Source organism: Rosa rugosa, chromosome 5 (assembly GCF_958449725.1).
Source record: "Rosa rugosa chromosome 5, drRosRugo1.1, whole genome shotgun sequence".
Classification (NCBI taxonomy): Eukaryota; Viridiplantae; Streptophyta; class Magnoliopsida; order Rosales; family Rosaceae; genus Rosa; species Rosa rugosa.
In genome coordinates this window covers 33,619,683-33,635,372 of record NC_084824.1, presented here as the reverse complement: position 1 = coordinate 33,635,372, position 15,690 = coordinate 33,619,683, and the positions used below count along the sequence as shown (strand labels likewise).

Below are 15,690 nucleotides of genomic sequence, written 5' to 3'. Positions count from 1 at the left end.
AAAGTGACAATCTTTCTCCACAAATTCGGTTCTCACTTGTGTGCTCTTGAGTTTTCAAGTTTTTCACATCTTCAAGTTCCTAGCCTTGCCATCCTTCATCCTTGCCGTGAATTCCACCTTGTGCCACCACCTTGGAGCTGCTTTGGATCTTTGGGATGTGACTAAGGGTTGTTCATACCATCTTCCATATGTTTTCTTCATGGTCTAGTGTTCTTTTAGATAGAAATTCTGCTTTTGATTTCTTTTGTGTAAAACTGAAACTATGAATGTACAATCTGATTTTTGGATGCAATTTTGATGTTCTTTTCAATGTTTGATGTGTTTATGTGTTCTTGATCTTGATTAGTTGCCGAAATATGGAATAATAATCTGATTTTATGCTAAACACATGTTAACTATTCTCTTGGTTGCAAACATAGGAGTACTTGCATGTAATTGAGCTAGTAATTAGGTTTTATGGTTTGTAAACCCTAATTTGAATAAGTAGTAAAGGCTTGCTTTGAGTCGAAATCAGATTATGCATGTAATGAATTGACTTGCTTTGAGTGCTTAGATTTACATGTTTATCAATTCTTTCTTGAACTTAATGATTTGAAAACGGATTTTCAACGCAGTTGCTTTGATTGTGTGATGTCTACTTTTCGAAATAGATTGTCTTGGTGCTTTGCTAATTCAATTGAGTAAAGAAAGAAAGTTAAAAGGGACATTGGTTGCTTTGATCTATGTTTCTTGGTTGATATTGTTCCATGGTGACTAATAAAGATTAAAGATTGCATGAATGGATTGATCTTTAATTGTTCTTGATGAATTGTTTTCCAAAAGTTCTTCTTTTCCCACTTATGTAAATAAAAACGTTTTCTTTATTTTATGTTTTCTGAAAATTTATATTTTGATCTTCAAAACTCCCCTTGTTCTTGCGTTTTCTTGTTCTTGTACATGTGTAAATTGGTTTTAATTTTTCAGGAAGCATGTAAACGTAAATAATAGTTAATATAATCTGAAAATAATATAAAGAAATCCTAAAATATAGCTTAGGAATTAATCTTTTGCCTAAAATTAACTTGGTGGTTTGTAGGAGTTGTTTTGGTGGTTTTTAGGAATGTGTTTTGTGTTTTTTAGGAATTGTGTTTTTTAGGGATTTTTGTTGGTGGTTTTTAGGGATTTTGTTTCCTACTTGTTTTAGGATTCCTAATTAGTGTAGAAGTAGTAATTCTTCTTGTATATGGATTCCTAATGTGGCTATGACTTGTAAAATGTATATAAGTAGGAGTAGGATTTCCAAAACCCGTTCTAACTTGTATTTCTCTCTTTAATTCGAATTGTATGCCTATATATACTTGTTATTTCGTTGCTTTCTTATTCCTTGCTCTCTAATTTTGTGTTAAATGTATGTCTTTCTCTCTAACTTTTGTTTGTTTCGAATTATGTGTGTAAATTACTTGTGATTTTCGTGTGAATGTGTAAAATATTGTAGCGAATCCATTAGTAAAAAACATAAAACTTTGTACAAAAACATATACAGAGCTTATGAGTATTGGAATTGGTTAAGTACCACAAAATAAAAACATATTTAAAGGAAAAGAAACAGAGCTTAAGAGTACATACTGTGCATGCTTCTTTTTGTTCCACTCTTTCAAAATAAGTTTACTGAGATAAGTAGTGTTCATTTATGTGTTGTGTGGTAACAATACTTGAATAAAAAGAAGAAGTAAAAGACTGTTTTAGGGAATCAGAAATTGAGAGAAATTTGCTGTGTATTCTCATTGATAATAGGGGCCTCTTTATATAGAGGATTACAATGCATAGAATCTCAATTATACAAGGAAAGTAATCGTACATTGATTAGGAATCTAGATCCTTCTAATTGAACCCTATTACCACTAGGTCAAGTAACCTAGAGTTTGGGCTAAACACAAATAGAGATATCCTTAAACACTCCCCCTTGTGTTGTCCAAACGCGGTGCTTCTCTCGTTGCCTCATTAAAAACCTTGCCGAGTAACAAAAACCCAGTGGGACAAAAATAACCTCGGTCGAAGGGGAAAAAGAGCACAACACACCCTTCACGTTTCGAGGTGAACATGTAGACATCTCCCCCTGATGTCTGCGCCTCCCCCTGATGACTACGATCATGGGAGTTCAGATAATTTCCGCAAGCCAATTCTTGCCACATGTTTCTCGATCGTGGATTTGGGCAATGTCTTAGTAAACAAGTCTGCCATATTTTCCTCAGATTGAACCTAATTCACTTTGATCTTGAGGAAAGTCTGTTGTTGCTGATTATACTTGGTGTTGTCGCTTTTGATGTAGCCTAGCTTCATTTGTTCAAAACGAACATCATTATCCTAAATGCTTGTAGGCTCATCTTGTGGTAGACTTCAAACCACAATTGTTCGAACATGTGTGATTATGGATCCACTCCATAAACACTCACGAACCACTTCGTGAAGAGCAATAATCTCTGCATGGTTCGAAGATATAGCGACGGTCTGTTTTGTAGACCTCCAAGATATCATGGTCTTTTCCCATGGTGAACACTTAACCAGTTTGGGAGTGACCTTTGTGTGGGTCAGAGAGATACCCAACATCAGCAAAACCTTCCAAAACACATGTCGTTTTGGGATGGGGATAGTGAACGCAGGCCAGTGTTGGCGGCGTACCTGGTGTGTGATGGGTCCGAATCCATCATCTCTTTGTAGAGATAGAACAAGCCCATATCAATCATATATCTCAAATATCGAAAGATATCTTTTACACCAATCCAATGACGTCGCGTTGGGGCAGAGCTATATCTAGCTAACAAGTTCACAACATATGAGATGTCCGGTCTTGTGCATTGGGATAAGTACAATAATGCGCCTATTATACTAAGTAAAGCACTTCTGCCTCTAGTACATCTTCGTCATCATCCTTTCGACGAAGAGGATCCTTTTCAGGATCAAGACTATGGACGATCATGGGGGTGCTTGAAGGCTTGACCTTGTCAAAATGCCTAAGCATCTATCGACACGATGCTCAAGTTCTAAACCGAGACATAATCGTGTTCTCCCAAAATCCTTCATCTCAAACTCAGATTTCAAGTGTTCAGCAGTTTCCCTTAACTCTTTAAGGACTTCTAATGAAGATCATGTCCAACATGAACCGCGATAGAATCCAAAACTTGTCATAGAAACGCGTGGGCATATCCCTTCCCAATCAAGTAGTCACTTTAGTGAGCGTTTCAATCTTATTGTAAACGTGCTCCGTGGTCTAGAGCCTCTTGACTTGGGTAAATGAAGTTCACCATGAACCTTCATGTATATTCCGTATCTAGATCCCCATAGAGATACGTAGTGACCACATTTGAAGCTGCATGTTCAGTTATTCGGAAACTACCAAACTGACACGATAGTGGAGTGCAATGACATCCATTTACCAGAGAATATGTCTCATCGTAGTCGATTCCAGGGCGTTTTGTGAGAAGCCTTGCGCCATAAGGCGAGATTGCCATCTCTTTTTCTCATCACGCTTTCTAACGAAGACCCATTAGTCAATAGGTTTTGTGTCAGGAGGTGTTGGCATTACTGGCTCAGAAAACCTTTCTCTTCGTTAGAGAATCCATCTTAACCTGGATCGCATCTTTCCATTTAGGCCAAATCTCTCTACGTTGGCATTCATTCATCAACGGAGCGTGGTTCGATGTCATCAGACTTAACAAACTCATGCGCAACTACATCATCAATCATGATGGAGTTTCTATCCAACGTCTCATGTACACTAGTGTAAGTTTCATAGAGCTCTATATTCTCAGGAATAGGTTCTGACGTTGAGGCGTCCCCCAACGATAACCATAACCCTGAAGATACTCATGAGACGGATTTTGAGTGTCGATGATCAAGGATTGGTTTGTGCTAATGTATCCTTCGAACCCACGGGCCTCCCACGCATCCTAGCTGGGGCCATGGCCTGTAACGCTAGAGTGCCACTCTCTTTGGCGTTGGCGTCATGCCTACCTCCGTGTAGGGTGGCGCTACGTCCTCTCGTAGGGACGTCCTTCCTTGCAGGCATGTTTGCAGCATATTTGTGTGATCTCGTCACTTTAATAGGGATCGAGATGAGACATAGTGGGGGCAGGCCATGACAATTCCTGTCGTTCCTACTGAACATCCGTGTTCTTATCTCCCCCTAACGACGGGAAGACTGTCTCATCAAAGTGACAACCCACAAAGCTAGCCGTAATGAGATCGCCGTGCAAGGGCATTACGTAGCGGACGATTGTTGGAGTCTCAAATCCAACGTAGTTGCCCATTCGTCTGTAAGGACCCATTATAGAGCGCTGTGGCGGCGCAATGGGCACATAAATGGCTCACTCAAATATGCGTAAGTACGATACCTATACCCAGTCACTAGCTGTAACGCAGAGGTACATTGAGTGGCGGTGGGTCGTAGACGAAGTAGCATAGCTGCATGCGATATTGCATCACCCCAAGCGGATAGAAGGAGATTGGTGCGCATTACCAATGTCCGGACTACCATCGTAGTCGTTTCCGCAAGACCATTTGGGTGTACATGGGAATGTGATGTCCAACATCAGTCCCATTGCAATATCCATCGAAAATCTTTCGATGTAAACTCTCTAGCATAGTCAAATCCAATTGACTGAATAGGATGATCTGGGGAGTGAGCCTATTGTCATATGATATGTGCTAGGAGTGTAGCATAAGCAGCATTTACAAGTGGACAATGGCACAACACGTGACCAGCGTGTTTGCGTGTCAACCATCATCAGGAGATATTTAAGCGTCCGCAAGTTGGTTGAATCAATCCACAGAATCCCCATGGATTCTATGTAAGAACATAATGAGTATTGTCATATCCTTTGCATAGGACGGTCTCAGTCCTAATTTCCCTAAGGAACGGGCTTTGTAAAACGAGCGAGAGGCTTTAGAAGCAACCAATGAGAATTTTGGTTGGGCCTGAGCGTCTTAAACGCTATTCGAAACAAGTTGGTAATTGCAGCATCACCTAGGGCGCCATCACAATGATGGACGCCATCCATGGCGTCATGGGTAGGGACTGCGCCAGCCCTAGGCTGGTGGTGGACGGAGGCAGTGCCCTAGGCAGCAGCCTCGGTCACACTTAGTCCAGGAATCAACTTTTGATTCATGCTTCATTTCGCTAGAGAGAAAAGATGTCCATGTGAAGTCTTTGGTAGACGGATCATCATATCATGACTAGGATGATCTATCCTGTCGTGACAAAGCCAATATGTGTCTAAATCCAAGAGATCTTCTCTCATAACTTTTATTGGATTAATAGCTCGAATAGTGACATAGAGTCCACTAGAGAGACACATAAACTTCTCTAAGATGCGTCTTTGTTCGCAATCATTAAAGGTATTGCAAAGGAACTCATTTCCGTTCTCTACATGCATTTTCGCATGGAATTCGTTGGCTATTCATAGGGTACGATTTGTCCTAAGAGCGTAGAGAGTTTCTGTGACAGCTGTAATCAAGGTGCCATTTGGCAAGTGGAACTTGGGCTATTCCATGTCCTTGAATTAATACTGATGGCCCAGCCATCCTACACAAAGTCATATGCTCATAATCAAAATTGAGTCATAATGAAAAGAACTCGAAATTTTATTTATAAGCCAACGGAGTACATCATTGTTTCTTTGATCAAAGAAAATCTAATCTAATAAACTAGTTAATGCAAAACAATGGTAGTCGTCTAACTCCTTTCGGTATTTCCAATGTAAATGTGACCAGGTGAGTAGAGAGATGTCGGTGGAGCAAAGCTCACTTAAGTACCACTTATCTCAAAACCTTCCTAGACATCACACTTACATTGAGTACGCCTACTTTGAAGAAAGACTAATATCATTGGCATCTACTACAAAAGTAATATGGCAATTGCCTACATCTCTTGGAAAATAAAAAGACTTAATCAAAATCGCCAGTTTCTGGCTCTTGATCCTTGTAGTCTTCCACCCTTAGATCGAGATCGCCATCTTGATCTTCTTGTTCCATGTAATTTGCTTCCCTTGCTTCACGATACGTCTTGTATGCGTTTGCAACATTCTGGGGTGCTGTACATGCTTTGGCCCAATGTTCAGTTGATCCACATAGAAAACAAACATCATTATGGTCAGGCTCCCTTGATCGAGGCGCCATTGGAACGCGATTTGGACGACCTATGCTCTTGGTGGCATTACCACCATGGTCGGAGTCTCCGCCTCTCTCTCTCTTCACACGTTGACCTCCACGGTTCCGTGCACGCCTCTCTTGGCGATTTCCTTCCTCTTTAGGGCGAACATATGGACCAGAATGTCCAAAATTGTCTCTACTCTTAGGGTTTCGCTCCTTGCGTCCTCCATTGGGGGCGCAACTATAGTTAGACTCCGGAATAGGCTTAGTTCCCACGGGTCTAGCATTATAGTTCTTCACAAGAATATTGTCGTGCTTTTCATCTACGTTCATGGCGCCAATGAGCTCATGAAACCTTGTGATACGTCCTGCAATTACATCAATCCGATAATTCTTTGAAATCATCAGTGCAGAGACGGGGAAGGTAGAGAGAGTCTTCTCGATCAACATCGTATCAGTTATGGCTTGGCCACAAAACTCCATCAGAGACTTGATACGAAGAGCTTCCGAGTTATAATCAAGCACAGACTTGAAATCACAAAAGCGGAGGCTATGCCATCGCACTTCTAAATCAGGAAGCAGGGAGTCACGAACGTTGCCAAATCGCTGCTCAAGTTCTACCCATAGCTTTCTTGGGTCTTCCTCATTGAGGTATTCATTTTGGAGCGTGTCATTCATGTGCCTTGTCATGAGAATTATGGCCTTAGCTTTATTTGCTTCGAAAGCACGAGCTTGCTCTATAGAGAGCACGTTCTGACTAGGCTCTTGGATGGTTTCCAGAAGTCCATCAACCTTAAGATGTTGGCGCACATCTCGGACCCATCTATGGTATCCTGCGCCAGTTGTCTCTAGTGGAACAAAGTTCAACTTGTTCAGGTAACTCATCCTGAAAAACAACACAAGATTATGGTTAGTTTCGGAGCATAAAAGGCTACCACGAAAACAATAATAATTTCTGAGCGTATTCGCTTCCAAGAAATTAGGGATTTTCTGAGCGTAGTCGCTTCCAAGAAAATCTGATTCCAAGAGGGGTTTTGGATTAGATGGAAACAACGATGTATGTGGTCGATCGTTTTCTTCTCAACAAACTCTAAGTTTGGAGGACTCTACAAGCTCCAAGCTTGGAGTGAGCACGAACCCCCACAGTTCGGCTTTTGGTCTCCCCTATGAAGAAGAAAGGGGGGTAGAAGAAGGGAGGTTGCAAGTCCCCGAAAAAGAAGAGAAATTGAATTTAAAAACTCTAAAAATGGGAACGTTTAATAAAAAAATACCTCGAAATAGGTCGCCGGAAAATTTGACCGGAAAAATTGGTGGGAAAAAATTGCCCGAAAAGTGGCCGAAAATCGGCAGGAAAAGTCGCCGGAAAGTTGTTGACCGTAGTTGACCGTTGACCTGCTGACGTGGCAGTGGGTCCCTGTTTGCTGATGTGGCAGTGGGTCCCTGTTTGCTGACGTGGCAGTGGGTCAGGGTGCTGACGTGGCGGTGGGGTCTGCGTCAGTGGGCTTGGGCTTCTGGCCTTCTAGGCTTCTTTTGCTCTCTACCTTTTTTTTTTCTTCTTCTTTTCTGCCGGTTCAAGATGCAGCAGCTCAAGTGGCCGGTTCACGCCTTTTTAGGCCAGTTTTTGTACTTTTTCTTCCGGTTCCTGAAACTTCAGATCAATGGGCTTTTGCTACCAAAATTTGGTGGAAATTAGAGGTCTGGAAGATGGTGAACCGGTGGAATATTTGCTGCGAGTTGTATGGAGCTTCCGGTGGCCTGTTCGGTAAGTTTCCGGCCGGTTCTTGGGGTGGGGCCGCCGGTTCTGGACTCCTGGGATCGAGTTCTTCAATGTGTGAGGTGGAGGCAGAAAAGGGTTCAAGGTTTTGTATTCGGATTCAAGGTTTTTAGCTTCTTGAATCAGGGTTTGGCTATTTGTTTCAGGGCTAGGGCTTCGTGCTGATAACGTGTTTTAGGGAATTAGAAATTGAGAGAAATTTGCTGTGTATTCTCATTGATAATAGGGGCCTCTTTATATAGAGGATTACAATGCATAGAATCTCAATTATACAAAGAAAGTAATCGTACATTGATTAGGAATCTAGATCCTTCTAATTTAACCCTATTACCACTAGGTCAAGTAACCTAGAGTTTGGGCTAAACACAAATAGAGATATCCTTAAACAAAGACAAATTAATTTAATTACTTTAGATTTGTTAAACTTACCCCTTGTTCGACCGAACCGATGAACATACCAATTTCACCCTTTTTTAGTTGTAGAATATACTCATAGGCTGACTTTGCCATCTTGTACACGGACCTATCTCTTGGGTTCATGTTGGCATACTTGTCCATGTGCCGCCATACATCATAGCATTGCTTAACTTCGCCGCACATTGTGACAAAGAATCGAAACTTACGAAAATCTTCATTCGCTGTGAATTCAGACATTAATCAGATTTCAAAAAATTAAATTTTCAGACTGTGAAAACTATAAAGTAATTCGAAGAGGAAACCCTTACTTATTTTAAACTTTGGCTCATACGAATCAACTCCTACTATTAGCAGACCAGGCAAGCGAACGCATATGTTGGTTGAGCCTATACCAGGTATCTCGAGAAGGCAAAGTTCCATGGGCCGCTTCTTTGAGACATCTTCCACTGTGATTTTCCAGCAAACGATAGGAAAGCATATATCATTGATACATTCAGAACGAGTGCCAATTTAAACCCTGAAAAGAAACATTGTTAGTATAGAATAAGCAGGGATCGTTCAAACCGGGGATTGAGGATACAACATGCAATAAACGAAATCAAGAGATAAAGAATATACATCACACAAAATTTATTAGAAACCACATACAAATTCACACGAAAATCACAAGTAATTTACTATTTTACACACATTTAACAAATCTAAAGACTTTTACTGGAAAGAATCAAGACTTCTTCTTGTTATTCAATTATTGTTATTGTATTTTTTTTCCTCTCTCTCTCTTGTAGCATGTAGCTGTATATCAGTTGGATAATGACAACAGAGAAAATGATTATCATCTTTTCCTCTTTTGTAGGATGCAACCGAGAAAATGATTATCACAGAAGAAGGTTGAAATGTGTGAAGGCCTCATATGTTGTCATGGGCACAGGATCCGAGTATGCTTTAGAAGAATTAGGGAAGTGAGATAAGATCTTACCGAAGGATGCCGTGACTTGTACATGGAGAGGGCTGCCCTTGAAGACCCATACACAGGTGGATTTTTTTGTTTGTCTGGGATTTATTAAGCAAGAGCTTCCACATAGAACCTACACGCAAAGTTATGGATGCTTATAAGGACTACTATCAAACTCGGATTGTTGACCTGCAAAAAGCAGTTTTCATCCTCTATGCTGAGGATGTCGATGAAAGTGATATAAGGTACTGGTTTATATAAATACGATGTAGCATTTATTTAGGAATCTATATGATCTTCAAGCACTCTCTTTTCAGCTGACCTTTCTTTCTAGTTTTCACTCTTTGGATTTCATTTGCACGCACTGCAGTAGTTTTATTCAAAAAGCTTCCGCTTCCAGTTTTCATTTTTACGTTCCAGTTTCGCTTTTGAATTTTTCTATAATGTTCAATAGCGGGGAATAATTCATGATCGTGTTGCTTGATATGACCATATATCTGGAATTTTTGTGTTACTCACTACAGTCATTACTCTATAAAATTATTGAGTAAGATCATTCATAAGTAATAAACTCACAGAAATTAATGCATCATTCAAGATTCAGTAGCGTGTAAACGCATTTTGCATAGGGATTACGGGACAATGGTATATATTTATATATATATATATATAGGAACTTTCTCAGGAACGGATTTCCAGTTTTTTCCCAGTTTTCGATCACACATTCACATCTTAACCGTTCAGTTTTTGGTCCTAATGTATAGATCACTTCTACAATTTTACGCCAAATTGATGATCGTTAAGGCATCCAAAACTGCAATTTACACGAACGAACTAAATCTGTCGAACCGGAACCGTTCATGTACATTGTTGTAAATTGCAGTTTTGAATGCCTTAACGATAATCAATTTGGCTGAAATTTTGCAGAGATGATCTATACATTAGGACCTAAAAAATGAACGGTTAAGATGTGAATATGTGATCGAAAAGTGAGAAAAAAAACTGGAAATATATATATATATATATATACAGATCCTATCCAGAGCGATGCCTCGCTCTGAAATTAAAGTGCGAGGCTCCTTTCCTAGCCCTTGGATCAATTTACTTAAATCTAATGGACCATAACTCATCTCTCTTAACCAAGGTTAAAACCCACGGGTTAACAAATAAGAAAAAAAAAAAAAAAAAAAAAAAACCAAACGCACAATTCTAGGTTTTCCACGCTCAAGACGTCTCATCCTCTTCTCCTCTACCGTGGTCGATCTTCTCCTCTGCTGTGCTCTTCTCATTCAAGACGTCTCAATAACAGGTACATAGATGTGTGTTCTCTTTCATATTTTAAGTAAATTTCGCTCTCCATCTCTCTCTCTCTCTCTAGTTTCAGTTAGATTAACATGTGATCTTCTTCTATCGATCATCATATTTAATCAGCTATATGTTAGAACTCTTGCTGTTTATTAATGAATTGAAGCAGTGATCATAATCGGGTTGCTTATGTTCTTTATTATTAGGCATGTTTTTTGTTTTCTTTTTCCTTTCCGACTTCACAGCTATGAGAACAATACCATCCATAGAAGGACTGCAGAACCTGAAATTATTAGCTCTATGTGGCGTCGAATCTTTATCTCTGCAATCATCTCCTTTGTTACAGGGATTTTGTTATTTAAGAGAATTATATCTTAGAGACTGCAAATTAATTAACTGATGATGCTATATTTCCAAAGGATCTTAGGAGTACTCCATCTTCATTAGAAGTTTTACATCTGAGAGGAAATAATTTTCATACCCTTCCGAGCTTAGGAGGCCTTTCCATGCTTCAAATGCTATCATTGGAAAACTGCAATTTAACTGATGATGCAATTCCAAAGGATCTTGGGAGTCTATTTTCTTTAAGAGAATTAGCTATAGGAGGAAATAGATTTTTGCGGCTTCCATGCCTAAGGGACCTTTCTAATCTTGAGAGTCTACTATTGAATTAGATTTAGACTTCGGAGGCTGCTTGAAATTTTCTTTTCATCATAATTGTTATGCACTTCTCAAACTTCATGAAAGGGTGAAGAGTGGGGTGATATAGGTCCAGGGCTGGGAGCGTAACAAATTTATTAGAAAATTGAAGTGTCTATAAAAGCCTAGATCAGAAAATTGAAGTGTCTATAAAAGCCTAGATCAAGGAGAGGTCTGGGGATTTTTTAAATATAATTTGGTAAATTTATGATCCTAACAGATATCCAAGTTTATATTCTATGACTTCTATGATTTCTATGACCCATATATCTTTTTGTAAAGATATTCCATACCTTTTAACTATTAGGGACTTACGATCATTGCATTCAATGGAAGTTTTGATTACTCTTTTGCATTCTTGCATAAGCATAGAGTCCGCTCTTGTGTTTTTCTCCCATATATTGTTCCTGTTTCAAATATGATGTTATCCAAAGCCTAATTTGAATTAGTATTATGACAAAAAAAAAAAATTTGAATTAGTATTGTATATTGCTCTGGTAGCTGCTGCTTATGCTTATATGTTTATGTTTTCTGCATTTGTATTGAATGCAAGCAACTAAAGGAGCTAATGCTTTTAGTGCCTAGTTTATATCTCTACTCAAATAGCTTGCTAAATCAAGTTTTATATTGACCCTTATTCTACTGCAATGCATATATAATTATGACTTGTCTTCGCAAGGAAAAGGCATAACAATGGACTTGCAATAGATTCAGCATCTCTGAACAGTAACAATAGTTACAAATTAAACAATCCTACATGAGAAAATTGTTTAGCATTGCAGATGAGTGCATAATCAAACAAAATCGACAAGGGATGACAAATAATTTTGGACAATCATGCTCGGCTTGCTACGCAGACTCATCAACTCCTGTGTTGGAATACTCTTCCTCATCCGTACTTGGGTCACTTGTATCCTCTCTGTAAATCAAAAACGAGAAACCAAAAAAACAATCAGGGATTGATATAAGTATGTCGTTTGAGGGATAATGCAATATAAGTATTAGATACAACAACTAAATGCTTACCCAGTTTGAGGACTTGATATGTCATTTTTATTCTTCAACTCAGGACAATTTCTTTTATCATGTTGCTGGTCATTTTTTTTACATCCATGACAAAATCTACCTTTACCATTTGCCTTCTTTGCAGCTTTCAATCTGCCCTTCTCTTTCCCTGCCTTCAATCTTTTCCCACATCCTTTGGCCCTTACTTGAATAGGTTCATTATAAATGTGTTGAGAAGGAAGACTTTTTTGTTCAGCTGGCACTATTGCAGACTTAACAGTCTCACCATCAGACATCATGGAATTATACATCTCCAGAACACTCTCTAATGAATCTACAAACAAATCACTTGCTTCTTCGCTACCCATAATCTTATCAATTACATCTACAGCATATTGGCATAACCGACTCCGCCTGGCAAGCAAATCTCTATTATCTGTTATCTCCACACCGACATCATCAAGAACTGTCTCAGCTTTTCTTGATTTCGTCCACCTCTTTAAGATGTATTGATCTGGCAATCTATCAACAAGTCGTATAAATATGAGAAATGCCAAAATATGTCTACATGGTATCCCGCCCGTCTCAAATTTTTTGCAGCTGCATGATACAAAATCTGACTCTTTAGCATAAATAATTTCACGACCCTTGGGGTTCTCCATTTTTTTTCTCAGTGCAACATACACCATATACGTATCATTCTCATGTGAGAGCTCAAATCTATAATTGCAACATTGCGACAACTGATCATAAAATTGTTTAAAGCATTCATGTGTATAAACACGAGCCATTTGGTCTGCCATCTCAAAGGGTGAGTGAAAATTTGGCTTCTCATTGATGTCAACATGGTCCTCCATTAATTCCATATGTCGTTGACGTGTGACAGCCCGATTAAACTGAACCATAAAATCTAACAATGTGTTTTCTTTAGAAACAAACCTCTTGTAAAAAGCATGCCCACTTTCTGCTCGCTGACTACTTGACATCCCAGCTGAAAAGATATGATTTACATATGCAGGCACCCATGTTGACCGAATATCATACATAGTCTTTAACCATCCATTGTCACTTAAACCACTACTCACAACAATCGATGTCCACCTTGCATCAAACTCATCTCTATTTTCTGAATTCCATATGCAATCTTGAAATTCATCATAATAACGAGTATATTTTCCTGGGTCTATTTTTTCAGAGAATTTATTTAGAATATGCCAACTACAATACCTGTGAAATGTCTGTGGGAGTACTTCAGAGATAGCTTTCGTCATTGCTGGATCTTGATCAGTAATAATCATCCTCGGAGCATCACCTGGCATTGCATCTAAAAATTCTTTAAAGAACCAAACAAAAGAATCAGTTGTCTCATTGCTTAAGAATGCACAAGCCAAAATTATTGTCTGCCCATGATTATTTACTCCCACCAAAGGTGCAAAGATCAACGAATACATATTGGTATTGTAAGTTGTGTCAAATATTACAACATCACCATAAAACTTGTAAGATCGTCTAGAAATTGCATCAGCCCAAAAGATATGTGTGATCCTGTTCTCGTTATCAGCCTCTATTTTGAAAATTAATGAAGGATCTTTTTCTTTCTCCAACAGGAAGTACTCATGCAACATATCTCCATCATGTCCCTTCACCTCTTTGCGACAATCCCTTTTGTAGTTATAAATATCTTGTTGCAAGCACCCAATGTTTTCTACTCCTCCTGAATGCACTCCAAGAAAGTCAAATTGTGTACATGTTGGCACATTGACTGCAGTCAGTTGTTTCGTTAATGATTTATGAATCGATGAAACCTCACGATGGATCTTTGTCAGATGTTTTCTTCGTGGGGTAGTTAAAGGATGGCTGTGACCCTCATCAAAAATAGTGACAACATATTTGCCGATCGTAGCACGTCTTACAACTACTATTCTTGCCTTGCAATTTACTCTTGTTCGATTCCTATTTCTTTTCTTTCCTGTTACCTTTGATGTTCCTTGTTTAGAGCACACATACGCCTTTCTTACAATCACATCATTCTTCTTCTCGCTAGTAAAACTTTTGACATCAAACCCTGATTCTTTTGCATAGCTTTTGTAAAACGTCTCAACGTCTTCTAGTGTATGAAATTCTTGGTTCTTTACAGGAATCAGATCAACCTTCACTTGAGGACAATAGATAGCAGTGTCATCGAAACTTTGTTGTGACTCCATTCCTGAATTAAGGCACAGACAGAAATGTTACCTTTGTTTAACAACATCAGAAGAGAGGGGGAAAAAAGAAGATAAATAAAATAAAAAAAACTAAACATAAGAGCAGACGATATGCTTATGCAAGAATGTGGGACATAGAATATCTTTACAAGAAGAAATATGGGTCATAGAAGTCATAGAATATAAACTTTCATATCTGTTGGGATCATAAATTTACAATCATTCAATAGCTATGCACGAAGGTTTTTACAATCATTCAATAGTAGACTCTCAAGATTAGAAAGGTCCCTTAGGCATGGAAGCCGCAAAAATCTATTTCCTCCTATAGCTAATTCTCTTAAAGAAAATAGACTCCCAAGATCCTTTGGAATTGCATCATCAGTTAAATTGCAGTTTTCCAATGATAGCATTTGAAGCATGGAAAGGCCTCCTAAGCTCGGAAGGGTATGAAAATTATTTCCTCTCAGATGTAAAACTTCTAATGAAGATGGAGTACTCCTAAGATCCTTTGGAAATATAGCATCATCAGTTAATTAATTTGCAGTCTCTAAGATATAATTCTCTTAAATAACAAAATCCCTGTAACAAAGGAGATGATTGCAGAGATAAAGATTCGACGCCACATAGAGCTAATAATTTCAGGTTCTGCAGTCCTTCTATGGATGGTATTGTTCTCATAGCTGTGAAGTCGGAAAGGAAAAAGAAAACAAAAAACATGCCTAATAATAAAGAACATAAGCAACCCGATTATGATCACTGCTTCAATTCATTAATAAACAGCAAGAGTTCTAACATATAGCTGATTAAATATGATGATCGATAGAAGAAGATCACATGTTAATCTAACTGAAACTAGAGAGAGAGAGAGAGATGGAGAGCGAAATTTACTTAAAATATGAAAGAGAACACACATCTATGTACCTGTTATTGAGACGTCTTGAATGAGAAGAGCACAGCAGAGGAGAAGATCGACCACGGTAGAGGAGAAGAGGATGAGACGTCTTGAGCGTGGAAAACCTAGAATTGTGCGTTTGGTTTTTTTTTTTTTTTTTTTTTTTCTTATTTGTTAACCCGTGGGTTTTAACCTTGGTTAAGAGAGATGAGTTATGGTCCATTAGATTTAAGTAAATTGATCCAAGGGCTAGGAAAGGAGCCTCGCACTTTAATTTCAGAGCGAGGCATCGCTCTGGATAGGATCTATATAT

At 38.8% G+C, this 15,690-nt stretch overlaps 1 protein-coding gene across 1 annotated transcript; it reads right to left on the bottom strand.

Moving 5' to 3' along the window:
- Positions 1–11,990: 11,990 nt before the first annotated feature.
- Positions 11,991–15,690, bottom strand: LOC133712019 (protein FAR1-RELATED SEQUENCE 5-like). Its single transcript, XM_062138095.1, has 3 exons — positions 15,407–15,690; positions 12,303–14,487; positions 11,991–12,195 (listed from the first exon to the last, which is right to left on the bottom strand). The coding sequence occupies exons 2-3, from the start codon at positions 14,483–14,485 to the stop codon at positions 12,126–12,128; spliced, it is 2,253 nt and encodes a 750-aa protein (XP_061994079.1). The 5' UTR covers positions 14,486–14,487; positions 15,407–15,690; the 3' UTR covers positions 11,991–12,125.

What these genes read in the sequence shown, in the direction of transcription:
- LOC133712019 (XM_062138095.1), bottom strand. Translation starts at nt 14,485, where the DNA reads ATGGAGTCACAACAAAGTTTCGATGACACTGCTATCTATTGTCCTCAA. An exon ending in ATATCAAGTCCTCAAACTGG is followed by an intron (nt 12,196 to 12,302) that starts GTAAGCATTTAG and finishes TTTGATTTACAG; the next exon opens with AGAGGATACAAGTGACCCAA.